Consider the following 25160-nt stretch of genomic DNA (forward strand, 5'->3'; position numbering starts at 1 on the left):
ATAAACAAGCTGCCACCACCTCACAGCTGTGCAGTGGATAAAACAGATCAAACTTTTAAACTCTTCCATTCGTTCTGGTGTTTTTTTCTGGCTGAAAAAGCACAATAATGGACACAACACCAGAGGCTTAACAGCTATATCAGACATTCACAACAGTGATGGAATATAATTCTGGCTGTTTGGGTTTTACTGCAGACTCCAAATAACCCAGACTGAACTCTGAGGACATGAACCCAGTGCCATCAGTGGTAGTGCTGCTGGAATAACTGGTCATCCAGTATGAAGGCGATTAACAGCAAAGGCAGTGAAGCTAGTGTGTGACGATGGAGTCTTCTCCAGTGTAAGCTGCTGCAAACTGAAGGATTCTCTTTGGGTTGTTGGTTAGTTGTCACTCACTAAATGTCTCTTGGGAAAAAGTCATTAGATTAATCAATAATGAATCTGTTCTCAAATCCAGTGTGTAAAACATTTTCATCGTCTTTCTGTGCGTGAACTGCTGACAGCAGACTGGAGGGCGGCTCAGACCAACACAGCCGTCAGTCTGACACCAGACAGACAGACGGAGGAGTTCTGATAAATGAACAAGCAATAAAACACTGACCCGGTAGCTCACAGGATGGACCACGGCACAATTTTCTGCTCTCTCGCTGTAGTCCGGCGTGGACAGGGTGAATTATCCACCGACATGTAATCTTCTGCTGATGTCTGATGAGTCTCTTCTCGCTCAGATTTCATTGGCTGTGCTCGCTGTTGTCTTTATTTCTGGTTTCCTGAAGCACTGGTCACTGTTCTCCTGAACTGTCCACATTCACAGCATCCAGCATGTTCCAGCTGTGTGTGGAAGGAAGCAGGGGGGCATCAATAACTGCACTCGGTGTGTAGATGTTCTGCTTATATACCCACACCGACGACCAGGGGATCGATTTGTAACGGATTTGAGTTCTTGTGCATGTTTTTGTTTTTTAAAAAAGATGAACAGAAAGTTGCTCTCTGCCTGTGGCAGCTAGTAGCACCAGGAACTGCACAGTAAGGACTGCCAGTACACAGTGGATGTGGATGGAACATCTACACTTCTGGACCACTTCATTTAGGTTTACCGTTTACATCCTGCTTAGAGGTGAATATTGAAATGGTCATGAATCCACAGGCAGAGCGAGAACAAACCTGTAACAGAGTTTATACATGCTTGAGTTTGCCATTCCTCAAAAACTGTCTTAGATTTTCTTTGGGGTGTGGACTTAGATTTATTTATTTATTTTAAAGTTTTTCTTTGACCTCTTGGATTCGAACCCATGGCCGCTGCATCGGGGACTAGAGCCCCTGTACTTGGGTCGCCAGCTCAACCAGCTGAGCTGTAGCGGCGGCCCGTGGACTTTTAATGATTAACTTACACCATGCTCCAGTTTTTCTTTATGAAGCTACCTGCCTGCCTTCCTGCTGCACCTGTCCCAGTAAAGTTCATCAAGACCTCGTCAAAGCAGTGTAGTACCTAATAAAACAGAATCGCATGCTGAACAACGTACTCCAGATGAGTCCACTGTGAGTCCTGCAGACAGCCTGGTAGGCAGTGACCACATCACACACAGAAACCTGGTGGACATCAGCACCATCTAAACAACTCAGTCTGATTATAAATGTGTACGGGTTCTCAGAGGAACCATGTGCGTTGTGAAAACAGTAATGTGTTGCTTTTAAATGGTTCAAAAACAGAACGGCAGCTCATTATGCTTCACATTTATGTTAATATATTGGCCATAATCACATTGTTGTGCTCATGGACACATCACAGACCACCACAACTGGTCTGACTGGTTCACACAGGGAAGCTGATGCTTCTTCAAAACAACGTGTCGACACAGAAGACTGTAATGTCATCGGCATAGCGATGGTCATGTTTCTTGTTCTGAAATGTCTTCCAAGTCATGAACAAACGTCTGGTTGCATCGTCTCCCTTTTGTAGTATTCTCAGTAAAACTAACATGTATTAGTACCAACTCTAACATAATCCTCATTGTTTCATCGTTTGAAGCTCTGGAGGACACTGAACTCAGAGGCATAGAAACCCACCGCTAGCTCATGATGAAGTGATGTAATCAGCTGCAGAAAATAGAAGTTTAAAATGACCAAATAAATTGAATTTGTGAAAACTGAGACTGAGGACAGGACAGGAATGATGATGCTATAGTGTTTCAGTGTTATTCTGGGAATATTGGATTAATATCCGGTGATAAAAAACATCATAATTATTCAGTCGTGCAGTGTGGAAAAGAATTAAGTCAAGTTAATTTTATTTGTATAGCACAGTTTACAACATGTGTCACTACACAGCGCTGAACAGAGTCAGGTACAGACCGTACACATTTAAACCCAACAAGTCGCCTTTGGACTCTCTGAACAAGCAGTCGGCAACCGTAGGAAGAACTAGAGGCAGAATCATTTTTAAATCAATCACCTGTTTTGCAAAAATAATATTATAACTGTTCATACTAATGAGTTCTCCCCTCAGATGAAACAAGTCTTTGTACACAAAAGCAGCTCATTATGATTTCTAAATTATGCTGATTTAATCAGGGCCAGAAGTGGAGTTCTGAATATTGTCAGACAAAAAACTTTAAGTTACATGTATGTGTGACTTCTACGTCTCATTATAACGGCGATAACAGCCAAAGAATCCAGTCACCAGTTGGGTCATCAGCCCAGAACCCGTAACGTGTTTACTGACCTGGATTCGCTGGTCTGTTGTCTCTCAGTTCGTGGTTTTTGAAGAGTTTCGCCCTCTGGTCTTTGTTAGTTTAAATAATACAGGATACAGAAACCTCTTTAATCAGTAAACCTGGTCCTCAGAAATATCCGTTATCATAAAACAGTAACAGTACATGTCTTATAAACGTAATGGTTCACATAATCTACAGTTATTATTAGTCTTAGTGTGAGTTTTCATTGGAGCTGTAACTGAGTATATGTCTGATACTGTTTTTCAGTGGCACTTAGAAAATTATAGACCAGAAATTGAATTTATATGCTTAAAACTGAATAGTTGTGTAATCATTAAGAGAAAAGTCAGGTTTTCCCTTTAATTGTTTGGATAACAAGGCAACCTGAGGAATTCCTCCACCTTGGCTGTTGGACCTGTAGTATTTCTAAATAGTAAAAACATCTGTGTAGCCTTGTACAGGTCAATAAATAAATAAATGAAGAGTTCAGAAACAGATCACTCCATCACCACAGACCTTCATAAACCCACGTTTCCATCATCTACCTGAGACAACATCAGTCAAACTTCAGTTATCTCTGTTTCTGTCATTTCCACAGAGTCAGATCCGCTCAGCTTCAGTTTGACTGAAATCATCTCAAGAAAACAACAAAAAAATAAATAATCTGAAAAAATGGAGTGATCTGTTTCTGCAAACGAACTCTTCAAATACAGTTGATCACAAATACTGCAGTGAGCGTTATCGTTTGTTTTGTCTGTTGAGCCTGGAAGGGGAAATCCTCCGTTCACATATGTCAGGAAGCTGGGGTCGGAGTATAGGGTCAGCCCCACTGAGGCTGGCCTGGTGCACACAGGGTGGAGGGCCTTGCTCAGGGCCACAGCAGGGGCGGCTTGGCTGGACTTTGAACCCCGACCGTCAGACCAGTAGCCCCCAGTAGCCCCCAGTAGCCTCAACCACTGACAACCCACTGCCCTAGTCTGTACATGGTGGCCTCAGGGCCCAATTTATAGAAACGATTCCATGCTTTGAACACATTGCACACGCCTCACATCTCAGATATGGGTGCAGGGGTAACATGGTGGTAGATCAGTTGCCATGGCGTCACCCAGACCGTCTGACTCATCAACATGTAACACCGTCTGCAGTCCAGAGGATCCCACACACTCGTTTGTCTACGCTGTCATCCAGTCCGTCTATGGCTGCCTCCTACCATATCCATTTCAGAAAACACTGATGGCGCTCAAAAGCCCTTACCGGCTCCCAAAACCGCATCAGCGTGGGCTGTCCAAACTTTAAATTGGATGTCTTTTGTAATTTCATGCACTTTGCAACGTCTGTGGTCTCCGTCTTTATCTGGAACGTGGTGATTAAAGGACAAGCGAACAAATGCTTTATTTAACAGCCAAACTAGCAAATTTAGTCATGGCACCGCTCAACAGTCTCCGTCACAAAGGTCTAATTGTGTCTAAAAACGCCTCAGGCCTGTTTCATTGATCCCTTTCAGCTTCTTTGAAAGTGGAAGCCAGTAATAACCTTGCTTTATATAAAAGCCTTTAACAAGTGGGACAGTGTCCAGAAAATGCCTAAACGTTGGTAAGTTAGTTCCACCCTGACAGAGGCACATCCTTCACTGTGGAGTACAGCTGCTGATCCCTAAGGAACCTTCTGAAAACACAATACAGAGCATTCTCCGTCTTGATGCCTTCTCTCTCTCTCTCTTTTTTTTTTTTGTTGGTATTTAAGCAAAGGGGCGGGTGTTGTTGGTAGCAACTTGTATGCTGCTACTTTCCTGTGAGTGAGAGGAACAATGTCTGGAAGTGAGTCAAACCCTCGTAAATGTCCTGTCCTGGAGAGATTTGGTAGTACCACCCTGTCGTCCTGCTCCACGGCTCCCCACATAATCTACAGTATATCACCAGCAGGCTGTCTGCAGTTCTTTATACCTTCAGCGGACAAAATGGCAGGACTGTGCGCGCTGGCCTTTGCATCCGGAGGTGTAGTATTGTGTTTTGATTCGTAATCTGAGAGCTGCTTCTGACTCGCTTGCTTTGTTCCTTTGCTCTGCGTCTTTCTTACTCTCATTCTGGCACCTTGGCAGAAAAATGGGGCAATGCAACACTCGATGTGCTCCTGAGGGGGATGTTGTAATAGGTCAGCTTTTTGAAGGTCTGCTAGTCAAGTGCAAGTGGTGTGTTGCAAGTGTGTGTGAGGCGGCGGCGGCGGCGGCGGCGTTTCTGGTTTGCATCGCCTTCAGGCTGCGAGGGATCCAACTAAGATGTGCATAAGACCTCATTAACTCTCCTAATCCACAAATTACTGTTAAAGCAACAACCTTTGTTATCACTAGAGGGGATTCAAGATGTTGTCATTTGCTGTTTTACAGCTGATAGCCGCATGACTGTGGGTAAAACATGAAGGAATGGACGAGAAACCACTAAAATGAACAGATTTTTGAGCCAATATTGTATATATATTTTTAGCCTTTGGGCCTTTGAAACGAGTAAATAGTTGAATTTAGTCGCTCTACATTGAAACCAGGACAGAAATATGGTTAATTAAAAACACATTTAAAATATAGAGACTGGAATGTCATCTGTCCAATCATTTGTTTTCTAGTATGGGTTAAATTAATTAGTTTAATTTGTTACCGACTTTAGGCAAAGCAGGTGTATTTGTATAGCACAAGTAGTAGTATTATTATTTTATGCATGACAGTGACCAGTAACTTGTTCAACATCTAGACTAGTCCTGATAACAGTGGACGGTTTCAGAGGTTTGTCTGCATTCAGCTTATCCAGGGTTTGAATCGTAAAAGCCGGTTACTCCCTAGAATAATACAGTTATAAATAAATGTGTTAATGGAGTGACTCAGACCAGCCGTATGGAAGATAAACACACGTTTAAGAGAAAACTCTTTACTCGTGTGTTTTAGATCTTCTATCTAACCGCTCATCTCTTCATCAACACTCTGATGAAAGACGCTGAGCTGCAATTCACAACTCTGTCAAAACATCTGTCGCAGTTAATTATTTAATGGCATGCGCTGTGTTTAGCGTCCGATGTGGGCATGCGGCGCGTCATGAGATCTCCAGGTTCACCTTCGTCACACTTCTCCTCACATCGTCTCACCCCCCCGGCCGCCTCCCTCACCCACCAGTACCAGTGCAGGGGAAGAAATACTGGGTAACTATGGAAACACACTGCAGTGATTCTCAGAGGCAGGCGGCACTTTTCTTTAAAGGGCTCGACTTAACAGGATTAGAGAGAATTCACAGTCGAGGCCCTAAAGAGCAGGGCCTCTTTGTGTCTCCCCTCTGCTCGCTTTCACTCTGATCTGAGCAGCGAGGGAGACCCAGAGAGAGGCAGAAAGAATCTGGAGCCGCTGAAACACTGATCATAATGCCAGAGAGAAGGAAGGTACGGCTGCTAATGGACGGTTTAGACAGGAGAGACCTCAGCGACGGTGACATTAGACCGGTGATAGCTTTCTGAAATGATGCTGTAGTGTTGCCTCGGTTGGTACCTCAAGTGTTTTAAATCCCCGTCTCTATGAGTGCATGTGTTCAGAAGGAAACAAACTCTATCTGCTTGCCAAAAACGATGTCATATGTATATGGGAGGGAGAACAGACAGAGTGGAACATTTACATGAAGCGAGGCGAGCACTGTTATTAAAATGGCTAATTTACAGACAGACTACATCATCTAGATCTCACCGTTATCAGTGTTTAGGTTGCTGCTCCTGTGTCCTATAGTGGAAGGGATCATGAAAAAGGAATCACACAAACAGAGGAAATGTGGCACAAATGGCAGCTTTATACCCAGAATCCTCATCAGTGAGTCAGACTAGATGGCCCCCTGTTAAAACCATCTGGACCCAGAGTTCACCCCAGGGTATGGAAATATGAAGAGATCCGTCGCTCAAGAGATAAACAGCAAATCTAATATACAGTGTGCTTAACCTTGTTCTTCATGATGGCAGAGTGGGTTTTTAGAAGTGGACAAAGGGGGATTTGTTGTTGAGATGCGCTGTTATTGGCGGACAAAGTCGTCTTGACATCCTCACAGCTAACTAATAATAGCTGGTGTATGGCGGGCTTGGGCTACCATAGCAACAGAGGCAAAAAACGAGGGAGTAGAGGAGAATATCACAGCCGCACCCATCGCTGGAGCAACCAACCAGACTGGAAAACCAGTGCAGACTGGGGGGAGGCACTGGGATGGTGGCTAATGAATAATTAGTGGGAGTCAGGAGGGCAGGGCCTGTATGGTTCACTTACTGCTGATGTTTTATTTGACTTTTTTTGTAAACAGCAGAAGACAACACAAGCATGATGTCTGGTAGTTTATTGATTTGTAGAAATGCTGCTGTTTGTTCACATTATGTTCACATTATGTTCACATTATGTTGGGCTGGAAGGCTTTACATTCTGGACAAGGGGCATGGAGTTGGAAAGACGTGGATGTTTATCAGGCCAAAGAGAGATTTGAGTTTGTTTAAGTTTGAGCAATTTAGAACACTAGTCAGTGCATTCACTACTTTCTGGCTTGTTTACATATTTAATAGAAGTGGCCTTTGTCTTTTTTTGTTTTTTTATCAAATATGGGATGAAACAGTGCATTTGTTGGGCCTGTTTTCTATCCTCTAGCAGCAGGACTGGTTGGAGATGAGACTGAAAAGCCACACAGCCCAGTCCTGGTGCTTTCAACTGTCTTGGACACTTTCTATAAACTTTTCTTGATCAAATAAATTCACACCACTAGTTACCTGCCGGGCTGCAGGTGGATCAGTGGTTAGCACCGTGGCCTCACAGCTAGAAGGTCGCCAGTTCACGTCCCGGTGAGGACACCCGGGATCTTTCTGCGTGGAGTCTCCATGTTCTCCCCGTGCAGCGTGGGTTCTCTCCGGGTTCTCCGGCTTCCTCCCACAGTCCAGAAACATGCTGAGGTTAATTGGTGATTGTAAATTGTCCGTAGGTGTGAATGTGAGTGTGCTTGGTTGTCTGTCTCTAAGTGTGACGGTGTGTAGATGATGGATGGTTACCTGTCTATGCACCTGCTGCTTTTTCTCACAGTGGAGGTGCTCTCAGGTTAGTGTTCAGGACCAGGCAGGAGGCAACGCCCTGATGTGTCCCCAGGTGACTGGTGCACAGACCTCGGCTGCAGATGACATCATCAGCAGCAGATGTCAGTTCCTGAAATACTTTTGCTCCACTTGTGGGGAGCTGACGTGTCCATCTGGATACTGATTGCCATTAAAAAGTGTAGACAGAGGACTTAGCACATTTATATTTGTTTATGGCTTACTTTTCATAGTTTATATTTACTTTGAAGTGATTGAAAATGGTCGGTAATTCTTATTCAATCTGAACAAATGAAATAATAATAATCTAAGTGTATCACAGGACTGTTTCATAGGATAAAAATACTGACGAATCCCAGTGAAACTTTGTGTGAAATGTTTTTCTAAACACTGCGTGAGGACAAAATGAGCAAATTTTAGCACATTGCAAGACTCATGTTAATGCCCTGCAGTTTATTAATAGCTGACTACAGGGTCCTGGTATAAATAGCTACAGCTTCTTCGTTTTCTTTGAATAAAAGGCGTTACGGAGCGCTGATAAGCCCATCCATCAGCAGGGGTGACATGAAAGGAGAGAAGGAGGTCTGGAAGAAGGGAAGGAACAAGGAGAGATGAAGGAAGCCAGTAGTCTAGGTGGAGGATGGAGGGGGAGTGTAGCGGGGGAGGGAGGGAGGCGCTCTGGATGGGTGTGTGTGTGATGGTGCATCTTCACTGTGGAGTAACCTGATTGTTGTCTTCCCCTCACTTGAACTCAGATTTCACACACAGGAAGAACTGCAGGACCTTCCGCTCAACTTCAGCTCATCGCTGCATCTTCCTCCTCTCCGGCTTCGCTTTCCTCCTCATTAGTCTCTCACCATCTCGCCATGCTGCTGCTCTACAACTGTTTTATCTCTCTTTTAGAATCGATCTACCGCCGCGGGGCCAGAAGATGGAGGAAGCTCTATCGAGTCAACGGACACCTCTTCCAGGCCAAACGCTTTAACAGGGTGAGTGTCTTCAGATGTCCTGAACACACCTGCCTGAACAAGGCTTCATATCAGCCAAACCAGGGACGGGAGCTCATCTTGGATGCTTATCAGGATGTTTGAAAGTGATGTGTATTTTATTATAAGGTTCTGCTTCAGGTTTTCTTTATTCTCGGCATGCTGGTGGCTTTTCAACATGTTTTATTCTTTACTGTTATTTAGATTGAACATGAGAAGCTGGTTCTTTTTTCCCACTACATCCTGCTGAACGGTGCAGTGGAGCTGAACGAGCAGAACAAAAGGAGATATCAGGCTGTGCTCCCAGCATCAGCACTGATGCCACAGAAGCAGTTAGCAGCTGCCAGGAGCACTTAGCGTATGTCAGGTGAAAAAACATCTTGATCTGAGGGTGTGTTACGACTTTAAGTTGTCAGCCTGGATGGTTACTCTGATTTTGTTCTCATGCATTTTTGTTTGAACTGAATTCTGGCTTCGGCAAAAGAAGGTTTTGCCCTTGTTGCTGTCTGTAAAGCTTTTATGGTCTTGGTTGGTTATGCCATCAGTGTTAGCAGACCTGAACTCCTGTTTAGGGCAAGAAAATAGGATGAACCATTAATGTTTTGAAGAATTATAACTGATGATCTTATTCTTACTTATTTGTACTTCAATAAGTTCAGCTCATAGATTTTACCACCAGGAGGTGTGAAGGAACACTAAGATGTTTTATCCAAAAACTGTGGAAATCTGTTTTTCTGTTCTTACTGTAATTACTTGGGATGCGGTGCCAGTGATCAGTGCCAATGCTAGAAGTAGCTCCATCACATACCGACGCTTGATGTTCCACATTTTATCACCCAGAACCAGGATCTCTTCCTGCCTCTCGCCAAGTGTTTCTAACCCTGAACACATCCTAAACAACTTTGAATTTGCCAAAACCACAAACAACAAATACACAGATTTTTGATGACACAGTTTTTATGTTTTAATCTGGACAGTTAGAAAAACAGAAAAAGATTAAAAGTGGACGAAAGAACGAAACGAGGTCCTGAAGTTTGACTCCAGGTTGGACGGTGAAGAGAGCGAGACACTGAGGGATGTATGTGAATGACAGACAAAGCTAAGCTATATGCAGCCAGCTAGAATAGAATAGAATAGAATAGAATAGAATAGAATAGAATAGAATAGAATAGAATAGAATAGAAGAGAACTTTATTGGTCCCTTCGGTGTAAACCTCAGGGAGATTGTTAACTGATGGGCCGGCGTCAGGTCGGCCTGTGGTTGGTCTGAGGTGGTAGGTAGCATCAAAAACCGTAAAACCAGCTGGATGACACACATGAAAATTACTCCAACTGGTTTAAGTCTGAGCTGCACGGTGGTTCAGTGGTTAGCACCGTGGCCTCACAGCTAGAAGGTCGCCGGTTGGCGTCCCGGTGAGGACACCCGGGATCTTCCTGCGTGGAGTCTCCATGTTCTCCCCGTGCAGCGTGGGTTCTCTCCGGGTTCTCCGGCTTCCTCCCACAGTCCACAAACATGCTGAGGTTAATTGGTGATTGTAAATTGTCCGTAGGTGTGAATGTGAGTGTGCTTGGTTGTCTGTCTCTAAGTGTAGCCCTGTGATAGACTGGTTACCTGTCCAGGTGAACCTGCCTTCACCCTCAGTCAGCTGGGATAGGCTCCAGCGGTGTATAGATAATGGATGGATGGTTTAAGTCTACTTGCCAGCAGCTCACCCTCATTTGGATCACATATATGGAAAGAAGTGTTGACAGCTAATTGGATATCCGTTATTTTCTAAAACACCTTTGGACTGAAGCTCCGGCCCAGTCCAACTCTATTCATGGACTGAACTGGATTGCTTCACTATTTGCCTAAAAATCATCAGTTTTATCATATTTTTAAAAGATGTCTCAACATTTTGTCGGATGGTAGCTGTCAGTAGGATTCATTCACATTCACATCTCATAAACAAAAGCTTAAAAGGAAACAACAACAAAAACCAGGAGAGTAATTACCTCGGGGATTAGGACGTGGCCAGGTGGGTCCATCATTTATTTCAACCTGAGCACAGGAATCCTAAAACGTTGGCGCTGGACAGAATATTGTTTTTTTGATGATGGTGTGGGGCAGGTGGCTGGCAACTACAGAAAATAAAATACCTCTTTGACACTGTGGTTGGTCAGAATCTGGTTCACGTCCTGGCTCAGGATGATGCTGTTCAGTTCAGAACTAAACTCTTTGTGTGTAGGATTTTAAATCTGTGCAGAGCGGCGGTGCATTTCTCTTTCTTTGTGGAGTATACGGTACGATATGTGATAAACATACTGCACCTGAATTATAAATGACAGGTAATCAAGTCACTGCTCCAGCTAAGCTATCTGGATATTGATGCATAATTCATCGTGTCCTAGTTGTGGCTTGTTTAGCAGTTGTCTCATCTCAGCTCTCAGCTCCATGCTACACACACACACACACACACACACACACACACACACACACACACACACACGAGTACCTGAAAGCACATGTGGGCTTTCATCATTTCCCTGCCAAGATGTTAAAGGGCTCCACCTGCTCACCCGGCTTGTCTGAAGCAGGATTTCAGCATTTAAAGACGTCTTCTTCCATAATGCACTGGCCACTCTGGAAGGCAGGAGGAGAAAGACGTTAATGCAGTTTAAGGCCTTAAGTGCCTAATGCGTTTTCCCTGAAGGGCCAGAATGCAGATCAGGTTCTGCTGCTGCTGGAGCAAGGCGCTAGCTTTGTGTTGTGATCTCAGACGCTCTGGCCAAATCAGATGGTGCTGTATCGTATATTTTTGTCACTCGTTTGTTGAGACAGCTTTCAGATCAACAGCCACGAGGAAAAGTGGAGTTGAGTCGGCTGTGTGAGTCTGAGACGAGAGCTGAACACCTGACAATAAAAAGGTAGCTTCAAGTTCTTGCATTGCCAGCGAGTGTTGAAAGCGCCGCCTTCAGACACGAGGAGGGGCGTCAGAACCGGAAGGGTTCTGGTCATTGTTACTGTTCTTCAGGGTGGAACGTCTCCCATGGGTGCTATTGTCTTAATGTCTGGACCAGACAGTGGATAACTGAGTGCACCGGCATCATCCTGACTCAGCACTCGTCCAGCATCCACTCCTTGTTACTGTCATTACTACTAATGCACCGTGGAGCCTGGTTTATTCAATTTAAGACGTAAACTGTTGGTATATGGTACTGCTGAGAAATATAATCCAGAAACACTCATCATGATGACGGACCGCTGCTCACATGTCCTGACTCCAGTGTGACTGGTCCTTTATTTACCTTGTTGTGTATTAAATAGATGAGTTAGAGCAGAATTGCTTTCATCAAGTATGTCAGATGGTTTCAGACTTTCACAGTGGAGATGTGGGTCTGCATGATGTGTCTCACATGCTGATGCTGATTGACTCCACATAGGACAGGTGGACATGTTGTTCTGTACAGACGGCACTACAGTCCTGTTAGCATGTGTGGGTTTGTTCCACATATGATGGCTGAACAAGAGGAGAAAGTCAGAAAACAATGTGTGCCACTGCTTATGCACATGTGGAGGACAGTTTGTGTTGCTCGTGACTGTCTGTTCAGTATACACGACTGACACTACGCACAGTCACACATTTTCGGCTGCACACCTCACTGACTTTTGCAGATAACAACATGTGCACTGTGTGAACCCTTGCAGTGATTATTGGCCTTCATTTGTATTTGTGACAAGTAGCTGCGTACCAGTGTCATGTTTGTGTGTATCTGGAGCTAGAACCTGGTTAGCTTAGTTTAGGGTAAGCGTAGCATCATGGAAACTGTTTTCACAATTTTAATAGGACTCTACGAACGCTGTCCATCTATCTGTACTTGCGAATCTAAATAGTTAATCAGCTGGTTTTCAGACTGGGCTTTCTCTGACTGTTGTTGCTATGCCAGCTTCCAGTCCTTTGGTTGGTTCGCTGTGTTGTCCTCAGCATATAAATAAGCTAAAGAGAAGTAGGTCAGACTTCTCCTTCCTTCCCTCGCTCCATCCCTCTCCTTCCTCTCAGCCTGCACATGCTCGTCTTCATCCCTCTCCTCCCTCCTCTTCATCCCTCTCCGTCTCCCGCTGACATTGCAGTAGAGAAAGCTGCTTTGTGGATCTCTTCCTATGGACATAATGAGGTCTGTTTAGGTTCCCCCTGTGATGAGGCAGAAATTAGTCACTTGCTGTTCATCTCTACATGCTCAATGGTTCAAATGAAATGCTGGGATCTGCAAAGAAACGGTTCAGGACTCTGACATCTTTGTAGGACAGCTTAGAGCTTTCTAGTCTGGTCTCGTTGGCATCACTTGGTCCTGTGATGATGGGCTGACTGGGTGAGAGAGCTATTAGCTGTTTCTGTCAGTGTTTGACAGAAGCTTTTACCTTTCAGTCCCCAGCAGGGGGTAACAGCATGGAGTTCAAGCAGTGGACTTAATCCAGCTCAAGCTACTGCTGGGGTCAGACACTGGGTTTGGCCAGGAGCCTTTTCAGTGCTGTTCACTGTGGGCCCGGCACAGGTTTACAGGTACATGCTTATAATGTTGGCTGCTCCCTGCCCTGGTCCAGATGGAAATATCTCAACAATTATTGGATAGATGGAAGTCAACTTTTGTACAAGGCATGAACTAGAAATCAAAAGACTTTGTTTTAACCCTGACTTTACATCTGTTAGCAGTTCATTGTTAGCGGATGATGAAGCCTAACAGCCAGTGGAGGCCGGCCTTTGTTTTATGGTAAATCCTGGAACTAATCTGTAGTCTCCTTGACTCTGGGACTCTGGAATGACAACAGCACCACAGGCTGTCCAGTCAAGGACATCTCTGGGTCTTAGCCCTAATTCTAGCACAGGAATAGAGATGTTCAGCTTTCAGTAACATTTAAATGAACTGGTTAAAATTAGTCAGACAGTAGGTTGTATTGTCAGTACCAGAGGACCGTTTGTTTTGATTGCACTGAGTTAATATGAGGTAAATAATGCAAGCAGTGACAGATAAGGACAGTATTATGCTGCTTTAGTGGTCTGAGCTGTAGTACCTGAACCTATTCTAGTGTTCAGGTGCAGCCGATTATTCATTTTGTCTATAAGATGTCAAAAAATAGAAATAAATGGCCTTTATGATTAATGAAATGTCAAGGTGGTGTTTACAGGTGTCTTCTTTAGCTTCACCATCAGTCCAAAATACAAAGTTGTTCAGTTTGCTGTAACACAGTAAACAACAGAAGCAGCATCGTTTACATGTCAGTGAAAATGCAGCCGCCAAGTTAGAAATGCCACAAAAGTGAAGCCATGGTTTTCAATTAGCCTAATTGCATGAACATGGTTATAAGAGTTCTATGAATTAGTTTTGACCTGATGGTGCACAAATTTCACCATCTAATGCTGACAAACAGATGGGCAGCACCAGAGCCATCAGTTAACATCAGGGTTTCTGTCACAGCTCAGAGAGCATAAAAGACAGCGTCGAACGCCGGCCTCTGTAGACGCCGTCTAGAAGAAAACCTTTGCTCGCTCTTCAGTACAACATTGCACAATGAAAGCTTTGCTAAAGAACCTGAAAAGAAGCCTGATGAATATTGGATCAGTGGTTAGCACCGTGGCCTCACAGCTAGAAGGTCGCCGGTTGGCGTCCCGGTGAGGACACCCGGGATCTTCCTGCGTGGAGTCTCCATGTTCTCCCCGTGCAGCGTGGGTTCTCTCCGGGTTCTCCGGCTTCCTCCCACAGTCCAGAAACATGCTGAGGTTAATTGGTGATTGTAAATTGTCCGTAGGTGTGAATGTGAGTGTGCTTGGTTGTCTGTCTCTAAGTGTAGCCCTGTGATAGACTGGTTACCTGTCCAGGTGAACCTGCCTTCACCCTGAGTCAGCTGGGATAGACTCCAGCCCCCCATGACCCTGGTGAGGATGAAGGTGTGGAGATGATGGATGGATTATTTGTATATAATATAATAAACTAATAACATTTGGCTCGATGGAGTTCAGCATGTTTTGGACCACCACAGTAAATCCGTGGTCCTGACAGTAAAGCACTGCGACGGTACCGGCTGACGAGATGAGTCCCAGTCTGCAGAAACTTGGCAGAAGAGGAATATTCCAGCGTGATAATGATCCAAAGCCTACAAGAGTTTCTACAGCAGGAAAGTGAAAAATATGGCGTGGCCGAGTGTGTCTCCTGGCTGTGGATGGCATTCCAGTGGTGTGAATGTGCAGATGGTAATGAACCAACATGAGATGATGAACGTGCTGCATGTTAGCATCCTAATGTTAGCATTTAGCTCACAGCAACAAAGAAGCACTTGAACAGAGAAGAGAAAAGCACTGACGCTGCATGCCCTCTGACAATAAGAAGGCATGACTAATAACACTCCCTGATGTTTTCTAACTTGTCCAAAGCCAGTGACAGACATCCTCCAGTGTGTGTTTTTCCTACCATACATTACTGAGTGCTCTCAGGTTGTGTGTGCTGTGTAGGGAAGAGAATACGGCGAAGGTTTGTGATTAATTTATAAGTGTACGCCTTAACCTCTGCGTAGAGTTAGATTAAAAAGACTGAAAGAAGCCTTTGAAGTCTCGCTGAAGGATTTCCATGGCAACGGAGCGCTGACTGAGAGTCTTTGTTCTTTCCACTGTCAGCATCCACACCCTGTGAATGAATGTTGTTGATACAGCCGAGCACGCTCACCGCATCCAAAGCGCTCAGCGTTCGGCCTCCCCGGGGAGACGTTTTGGTGACAGCTTTATTGATGTCCACCGACACTGAGCTGCAAACTTAACATCCTTTGGTACCGATATAGAAATGTGAGGCACAAGCTAAGACAATAATCACAAAGGAAGAAACGCTCAGGAGACCTTGTTATGTAACACACAGTAAACTTCAGCGAGTCTCAGCTTCCCGGTAGACGTATGTGGAGCCGTACAGACACACAACAGACATGGTAACGTCCTGCCAGTGAGATAAGAGCGTATTAAAGGGTGCAAACAAGTCAGACGTAAACACATAAATACATGTTCTCAGGCTTGTACATTTGGCTTGACGCTATCTATGGACACTATATTTTCCACCTGATATGAAAAAACATCCTTAAATTCAACCAGTGCAGAACCACTGGAGAGATATGAAATACAACCTAAAACTCGCAGGCCATCTGAGGGTGGCCCAAAGTTCTGTGCATGCTCCAACCGTAGGAACCGACCCTGTAGAACCTCTTTCAGGCCATTTTTGGGAGAGAGAGGCTGCTAAAGCTCACCTGGTTGGGCTGGCGACCCGTGTACTGGGGCTCTAGTCCCCGATGCAGCGGTCACGGGTTCGAATCCAATCCTTTGCTGCAGGTCCTTCCCCCATTCTTCTCCCCACTTTCCTGTCTCACCGTCCTGTCAAATAAAGGCAAAAAGGCAAAAAAAAAACTTAAAATAAAGAAAGAAGCAGTCTTCTCCTGTCTAACGTTGCCATGTAGGCAAACATAACAATTCAATTCAATTCAATTTTATTTGTATCGCGCATATTTACAACAACAAGTCATCTCATAGCGCTTCGACACACACCTATGTTGTTCTGTTTCCTGACCTGGGGTTGAGTGACTGCTGTTGTCATTACTGACTCTGTGATGACACGGCGGTCGAAGCTGTTGGATCATGTACCACGATGGAAATAAAGATTACTGGGCTGCTCCTGCAAACGTTTACGCCAGCTCATGTCTGCTCCGTGTTCTAGCAGCGAAAAGCCGCTGAATGTGTCCTTGTTCCCGTCACCGGGTCAGAGTAAAACTCTCACAAAATGAAGAAGACAAAGTGTAATATGAGAGTGAAGTCTGATGAGAAGTCTGTGACACTGATGTTATTGTACCTGTTCAAAAAGTTCTCAACTCTCAGAAGTTTGATAGATAAAACATTATTAGAAATGTGTATTTATCGGTGCTCCCTGGTGAAGAATCAGCAGAGAGAGCGACAGTCAGCATGTTAAAGCTAACCGGTGTGTGCCGTCCTGTCCTGTGTGTGTCTTTCAGAAAGCCTACTGTGGCCACTGTAGTGAAAGGATATGGGGGCTGGGCAGGCAGGGCTACAAGTGTATCAACTGCAAACTGCTGGTCCATAAGCGCTGTCACAGACTCATCCCTCAGACCTGCCAAAGGCTTATGGTGAGTATATTTCTCATGTCCCGAGCAGAGAACAGCCCAGTTGCCAGCCTGTCGGAACCAGCGCCAGCACCGTGGCTCATTCTGCATTCTGCCAGAGCTCCATGTTGTCGACACAAATGATGGAGATTACGTTCTCTCAGCAGCGTCACGTGATCACAGTGCAACACGTGTCACACACGTCATGCTTCACTTTAGATAGCTGTCCATTTAAGTTTTAAGCATAATTCATTACTATCGCTGTCACAGTGACTGTCTGAAGCCGAAGCTTTTATTGGAGTGAAAATTAATTGAGCTTCCCGTTTGTGTACATGAAGCGTCGTCACACTGCAACCTGTGGATAGTTCAGTAGTTCTTTAGATTAATACTGTACAGTCCTCACTTCAATGTGAGCTGCTTATTGTTCTTTTGGGTCAAGTGTTGTTTTTTGGACATGCTGTTGAATCTCGTTTCCTGTGTAGGAAGGCAGCATGTAAGAAAAGCTGCTGTGCCTCTGAGCCTATAAGCTGCTGCAGCAACACAGACATAATGTGAAACTCAAAAGTCCTCTTTGAACATTTCCTGAGTGTCATTGTGGATTGTTTTTCTGCACTTCATGCTCCTGAGCTTTGTCTGTAGAAATGAGACATCTTGCTAAAAACAGTTTGCTGCACATAATCAATCAGTCTGAGCACAAAGCAAGCGTTTGACCAAACATCCAAAGTTTAGCCGCTGAAAACACGAACCTGACTAGAAAATCAATGTGGTCAATACAGTATTTGCTCTGGTGCTGGACTAACTGTCTGCTGCTCGATCACAACTTCAACTCGCTATCTTCAGCACCAGATAAGTGATTAAATGCCTTTCTAGTTCAGACCCCGACATTATCGTCAGAGTCTCTGAGCAGCAACGTGTCTGTAGATTAGCCGAGAACATCAAACACAGGCGTCTTCCTCAGTCCTCGCAAACATGATCAGTCACACACTCCTTCATTTGTGTACGTGGATGCTTCAGTGGATATTTTGAATCATATTTTTCTGGACATTTAGCAGTTTTCTTTAATTCTTTCTTCAGGATCCAGTCATGCCATCACAAGAGCCCCCTTCAGATGCCAAGAGTGAAGAGGTGGACCTTCCACCAGACGACACAGAGGACACCGATGGGAGTAAGTCCCTTAAACCTTTTTATTCTGCAGGGCTACCATGTTCCTGTATCTAGTTATTGCTCTACAGTTTGAGATAGAAGATATAAAGGCAGCTCTGAATCCAGCCAGTTGGTAAAACCAGTATACTGCAAAGATTAGTACAGACCAGTGACAAATTAAAGAGAGAGAAAAATATAAAGCTCTCAAGCCCTTTAATGAAGGGATCAGGGGCTCTGTTGTGATGTGGGGGCAATGTGCTGACATGGTTCGGGTCCACTTGTACCCGTGGTCTTCATAGTCATCAGGTCTCAACCCAGCTGAACACCTCTAGGAGACTGTGACCCATCAGACTCCACACTTCCTACCAAAACACCAAATAGGGAAACTTCTTTTGGAAGAATCGTGCTTCATCTCTTCTGTTCCAGAGATGTGGAGAGTCCATGACAAAGAGCTGAAGCTGCTCTGTCAGTCAGTGGCGGCCGGTCAGCTTCCTAAGACACTTCCTGTTGGTTCATCCCTTTGATTGTAACCCGTCACATGTTCTGTACAGTGTGTTATGTGTGCAGAACTGGAGAAGTACAGGAGTGTTGTGTTATTACTGTGTGGGAAATCTGAACAAAAGATCACATCATGATCATATCATAATCTTTTCAGCTTCTGTCTAGTAGGACATGTTTTCTGCAGTCTTGGTAAATTAAACCCAGACTGCTGGAGGTTCCCTGTCAGACCTCTCAGACCCTTTTACTCCGTCAGAAAATATTTGTCCTCTGAGATAATCTACAAGTTACAGCAGATAAATGTAACGCTAGAAAAACATTCAGTAGAAGAAAATGTCAACTTCTTCAGGTTGCAGAACTCAACATGTCTGTTGACCTGCTCCGTCTCTCCTCCCGCTCTCTGGTCAGCAGGTGCCATGCAGCTGTTACTATGGAAACATGTAGTTCCCAGTCAGCCGGGGGTGCATCGGCTGGCTTTGTAGGATCAAGACAAGTCACTCTTCATGTGTGGAAAGCTGTCGTGCATTATTGCATTAGACCAATCTATGATCGAAACAGACTTTTTAACAACACAGGAACAAAACACAGACACCTCCCATGAGTTTGAAAAGTTGTCTGCAAAGGGTTATTCCAGGACATTTTCTTCTTTTGCAGAGCGAACAGACTGGGAACCCTGCATAGCTCTGCTGTGATTCCAGAAATCCCCAGACAAATGATTCATATTGTGACTTCTTTGTTCTAAAGACTAATTCTGGACCCTGGTCAGTGCCCCTCACCTGCTCCACCATCACTTACGTAACTCTCAGCTCTTATCTACCCACGGTGCTGCTCTCTGATGGGATCCCATAGAACAGACTCCTGAATTCTCCTACAAAGACACTGGTGGTGTGATGTGGGGGCCTCTGCTATGAGACAGCCCCTGTGGGTTTCTCTACTTTGGTACTTCCTATGGCTTACAGGACTTTATTCTGTGTACTCTGCCTCCCTCTACTGGCCAAAAAAAGAACAACAACCTGAAGTTATCAGAGCAGGTTTACTTCTGTCCCATTGCAACTGCCTTCAAATGGTCACACTTTTTCTGCCTCTGTCTTCCACAGTACCGTTTCTACCACACAACTGTGCAGTGGATAAAACAGAAGATGCAGATACAGAGGTGAGTAGAGCTCCGAATCACTCCAGAATTCACCTAATCTTTTGTTTAATAGTTAATGGCATTGAAGAATCATCCAGTGTATGTGGTCAGTCCTCTACATATAACTGGGACGACTGTAACTCTTGTGCATGTAGATGTTAACTGTGGATGAATCGGTACACTCATGGCATTGTCACCTCCGTGCCCTCTAGGACATGAAAGCAGTAGTGGATGGCATCGATGGTATTAAGCTGTCCCAGGGCCTGGCTCTTGGACTGGGCGACTTTGACTTGATCCGAGTGATTGGGCGAGGCAGCTACGCCAAAGTCCTGCTGGTTCGGTTAAAAAAAAACGAGCAGGTGTATGCCATGAAGGTGGTCAAGAAGGAACTGGTCCACGATGATGAGGTGAGACACTGAGTACACTTTAGGACGAGGAGTTAGACAGACGGACAGACCAGATCAGCTCCAGAGTGTGGTCATAGTTGTTGATGGACTTGGTATTAGGCAAGCAAATCAGTCCTTTACGTCTTGAAGTCCTGAAGTCCCTACATCTGGTGTGGAATGTGTGTGCTGAATATTCAGTTCTTTTGACTAACCTGACTAACCAGACTCTGTAATGCAAATGCATACTGTGCTACTTCTTCATGCTCTATGCTGGTGATGTCTGATCAGTGCAAACTTCAAATCCAAGTCACTAATTATGTAATATCTTTGAATGTGTATGCAGCACTAGGCTTGTTGTCACCCCAACAAGTCGAGACAGAAGGCTGCCAAGTCTGGTTCTGTTCCCGTCACTAAGTGCTGCGCAAACGAATCGTTGTGTTTCCCTCCAAAATATAATACTGTAAGGTCTTGACCTTACCATGTGAAATAGAGAGATTACTTGTTTGTGAGTTAGTGCAATATAAACAAAATTAAATTGAAAATTAAGCTGAAAATGTAAAGTGTTAATGCTTTTACCAGTTTTTAAGAAAACATTTAATCCAAGCATTGCTGAGGTATGTTGGAGTGGTGATGATGTTGAAGGTAGGAATGGATGGATTGATGGATGGATTGATGGATGGATGGATGGATGGATGGATGGATGGATGGATGGATGGATTGATTGATAGATGGATGGATGAATTGATTGATAGATGGATGGATGAATTGATGGATGGATGGATGGATGGATGGATGGATGGATGGATTGATGGATGGATGGATGGATGGATGGATGGATTCTGGTTTATTGCAACTCTGGTTTCATTTTGTATCATCACTACAATGAGTTCAGAAAAGTCCGCCGTCAGACAGATTGTTAATAGATAAATTACCTAAACCTTGTTATGTGAAGGTAAAACTGAAACATATGAGTTATTGATTGTGGGTAATTTTATTCTTTGCCTTCGTTTTCTGTCCTGGGGGTTTGTGGTGTATAACACATGTGACCACTCTGCATCTTTACTTGTCAGTGTTGTGACATTCCCAGAAAACCTTACAAATAGAATCTGATTGTTGGCGGGAACGGTGGCTATATCTACAAATTTAGTGAAACCCAAGTTGTAATAAATCAGAACCATCCTTAAACATGAGCTTTACTGTAGAAAGCAAAAAAAGTAAGAAGCAGGAAGTCGAGGCCTGTAAATATAACATCTACCAAAAAGGTCTTTGCAAGACCAAGCTTTGTGTTCAGAAACAGACTTTGAAAGAAGAGGCATAATATTAGCCTTTAGCTTTAGGTTGTGCCTCTATTTCTGCCCATTTGAAGCAAACTATTGGAGCTTCCACTCTTTTAACCTTTTGATTGTCTAGAGATAAATTTGGGTCAAGGGGACGTCACTGAATGGGTTCTTCTTGTGGATAAATCACACACTGGTGGCATGTGCTGCCACCTACTGTACCTACTTATGCCGACATAAATCCACATGTACTTGACATCAGCATCTACCACCGTCCTATTTCCCAGCTTCAGCATGCATCACCACTCCAGAAGAGAAGCAATCTAATCACACTCCCTTCATGGACTGGCACGCCCCAGCTACTGTACTTGGACTACTTTTTAATGTCTGCTTGCTGCCTTTAGGGGAGAACTCGTGGCACAAAGGGTGATGGTCTGTGAGGCTTCTGCACCAGCCCAGTCTATCAGCAGCACTAATGTATCACTGAGGAGCAGATGGATTTCAAACATTTCTTGTTTAATGTTTTCAGAACATGTTCTTAGACTTAGAGGGCTGCTGCTTTTGCTTGACGCTGTCTATTTAATTGCGTTGACCTCCCATTCCAAGCACATATCTGTCGCTGATTAGCTTCCCAGAATGAGAAGCAGTGAGGCTCTGGGTCTTCAGGCTCTGGGTCTTCAGGCTCTGGGGCTGAGATTTGCTGGACTGTGTAACAGGTCTTGAAGCAGTAATCATAGAGGAGAGGAGGGAAGAGGATGGAAGTTAGAAGGGAAAGATGGAGATAGAACAGTGAAAAATGCATGGAAATATGAGAAACAAGAATGACTAAAAGGGAGTGAGGCAGACTTATTTAGAGACTGGTAGATGCTTTTGAAAGGGATGAGGCAAAAACACGAGTGGGACAAAGAAGTGGGATGAAGTGGGCGGGGAAATGACATAAAAGTGGAGAGCTTATGATGTGGAAAAAAAGGTTTAAGAGGAATGAGGGATAAGTATGTGGGTGACTCAAGATAAAATCTGGATATAACCTTGTTTTTGCATTGCTGATTCGCCAGATGAGCATGATGACAGATTGAATTCAAAAAGGGAAACGCTGCTAAAGCAGGAAATATACAAGCATTCATATTCACATTGAGCATTGTTTTTGTTGATGTGAATGATGTAAATGATGTAAATATTTCCTAGCAATATTCACAAGAAGTAGAACCATTACCAACACCTAAATATGATGACAAACTTTTGCACAGCACCTTTCTACCTTAGTGGTACTCAGAGTGCATTACAACGTCAGGTGGAGAGTCTCTCCACTCAGAGAACCAAGGTTACAATCTAACCATACCATCTCTATTGTCTCAGAAGTGTCTCTCCACCCAGTCACATATTTCATATATATAGGGTAACTCTTTCAGACACCCCATGAGCAGACGGTGCAGCCCAAACCACTGGTATATGACAAACTATTTGAAAATGTACACTTATTTACATATCAACCAGGCGGAGGCCCCAGGCAACACAAAGAACCGGCCTGAGAGGGCTGCTTAGGCCAGTCCGCAAAATGCATGACTCACCCCAAGGACACCGTTAAAGGCCAAAATAAAACAGCCAAACCTATGGACAGAGTGGCCACTCAGACCAACTGGCAAGCTGCTAAGATGACCATGGGAGACAATGAAGGTGGACAGAGACCTGGCCCAGGTATCCACTGATGAGTCACACCCAGCACCCACTCCGAAGGAGGGCCTGGCTGTTATTCTCAGGTAATGGATTTGAGATAAAGTGGACTGAGATGACCATGTGGTAGCCCCACCACGAGGTGAGTGTGCTTAGACCTAGGATTTGACTGGCACACCTGAGAAAACACATCTGCTGAATGGCAACCACAATCCAGCAAGATAGTTGAGACTTCAACAAGGACCTGCCCAAATTACTGGAGTTGAAGTAGACGGTCAGTCTTCGTGACAGCCTGTCTACACCGGATATGCTCCCCCAAAGCCCAGGCGGGTACTGCTGAAACTGGTGCTGGTCCTCCTGATCATCTACAGAAGAGGCAAGTGACTGCAGCACAGCCGACTGAGACAGGTGGAATTCAGGTGAATCTTTAGGCATCAACACCAGGTTGGGACAGTGGACTACTCTTGACCCCTTTGGCAAAAACCTGCATCAGCTGCCATTAGCCTGGCAGAGGTCATGACCAGCAGGAGTGCAGTTCTAAAGAAAACCCATTTCAGATCAAAAGCACGAGCCAAAAGAGGGGGATGCTAAAGCACAGTACTGACTATAGCCAAGATCGATGGAGGGACCAGAATCTGATCCTGTGTCACCAGAACACCTCGCTAGGTAGTGGGAGACTTCCCTGTCTACAGTTAAGACAGTGTGAACAGCCGGAGTCCCTGGGCTGTGCTGAGTAGGGATCTGCTTGGTGAGGTCCACACCAAATGGTAAATACCCCCTCTCACCACAGTCCTCAAATAGGGTAAGGCCAGGCACCTGTTCCTCTCAGAGACCAGTCAGGTAGGGATGAAACAGGGTTTCATTAGCCTGAAACAGCAGGTCTTTTCCACAGTGGAAGCTTCTAAGGTGTCCGATGTGAGAGAGGCTAATCACTGGGACCGTGGCAAGTGGGGCCAAAGAGGAGCCACCAAAATCAGCCTTACTCCTTCTCCCTGAATCCTTGGAAGAAGGGGCTGAAGAAGCATGAAAGGATATAATGCTCAAAGCAGACTACCAGACTACATATGTGCCAGGGCGTCCCATCCCTGAGGTGGATCATCATCCCATGAGGGAAAGAAGAGTCGACAATGTGCTGTCTCTCTGGAGCTGAGAAGGTTGAACTGTCCCTGACAAAGGGACACCAAGTCTCCTTAGCCCCCTGAGGATGGAGTCGCCACTCCCCTTGGTGTGGAGTTCCTCTATTGACTTCAGCTGCTCTGTTCAGAGAGAACACATGCGTGACTCTGAGTAAGCAGAAGAAGGTGTGAATCCTCTGCCACAGTGTGGTTGCCACTCTGCTTATTGATAGGCGCTGGTCTTTCTTGGAAATGGTGTGGTGACCTTACAATCTTGGCAGGAACTGCCAGAGAGCAAGGGGGACAGCTCTATGCTGCTGGGGTCACCCAACAGCAAATCCAGAGCTCCTTGACCCTACAGACAGTATACACAATGCTTCAGCCGACTGGGGAAGCATCTGTGAAGACCAGCTGGCAACAGACCACAGGTCACCTAGCATACTAGCTTGCAACACCACTAGCAATGCACTGGAAAGGTATCACAGTGATAGTGAATGCCTCTCTCCATTCCAGGGAAACTGACTAGGCTGGAACAGAGTACACTTTCTGCTGCTAGCCAAACTCTGCACTCAACACAGACTACCACTGAACACGTTAGCTGCGAACTGCAGTAATACGCTCCAGCAGCATTCAGGCATCGGCAGAGAGATGCTGACGCTGCCAGAGGAAAGTTTCTTCACCTGCTGTTTAGCCGACCAGGAAGTCGGAGCTCAACAGGGATTCCACCAAGCGCGCTAGCTCACAAGAATTACAGTCGTGATGAACGTCAGACTGGCTTGACTGGACTGGAATAGATTTCCTCCCGATGTTAGCCGACGTTAAGTCTGCGCTCAGCATGGGCCCCACTGAGCACGTCAGCTCACGAACCGCAAGCAACATGCTGGCATTTAGGATTACAGCCATAGGAGCTGGAGAGAAAGGAATACATTTTACAAAACCTGAATAGGGAAACTGCAATCCAGAGAAGGTACCTGCAGCCAGACACCCAAACCACAACAGGTAAGCGGATCTATGCGGAAACCACATACGTA

At 44.9% G+C, this 25160-nt stretch overlaps 1 protein-coding gene across 1 annotated transcript in view; it reads left to right on the plus strand.

Annotated features, from left to right (window-relative positions):
* The window catches only part of prkcz (protein kinase C, zeta), a 108608-nt gene that overhangs the window by 51989 nt on the left and 31459 nt on the right, over positions 1 to 25160 (plus strand). The window contains exons 5-9 of the mRNA XM_008280207.1: positions 8700 to 8785; positions 16800 to 16931; positions 17982 to 18072; positions 19646 to 19701; positions 19893 to 20087. Of these exons, the coding sequence (XP_008278429.1) occupies positions 8700 to 8785; positions 16800 to 16931; positions 17982 to 18072; positions 19646 to 19701; positions 19893 to 20087 (560 nt within the window). The remainder of the gene's footprint in view (positions 1 to 8699; positions 8786 to 16799; positions 16932 to 17981; positions 18073 to 19645; positions 19702 to 19892; positions 20088 to 25160) is intronic.

Source organism: Stegastes partitus, unplaced genomic scaffold, assembly GCF_000690725.1.
Source record: "Stegastes partitus isolate 25-593 unplaced genomic scaffold, Stegastes_partitus-1.0.2 Scaffold185, whole genome shotgun sequence".
Classification (NCBI taxonomy): domain Eukaryota; kingdom Metazoa; phylum Chordata; class Actinopteri; family Pomacentridae; genus Stegastes; species Stegastes partitus.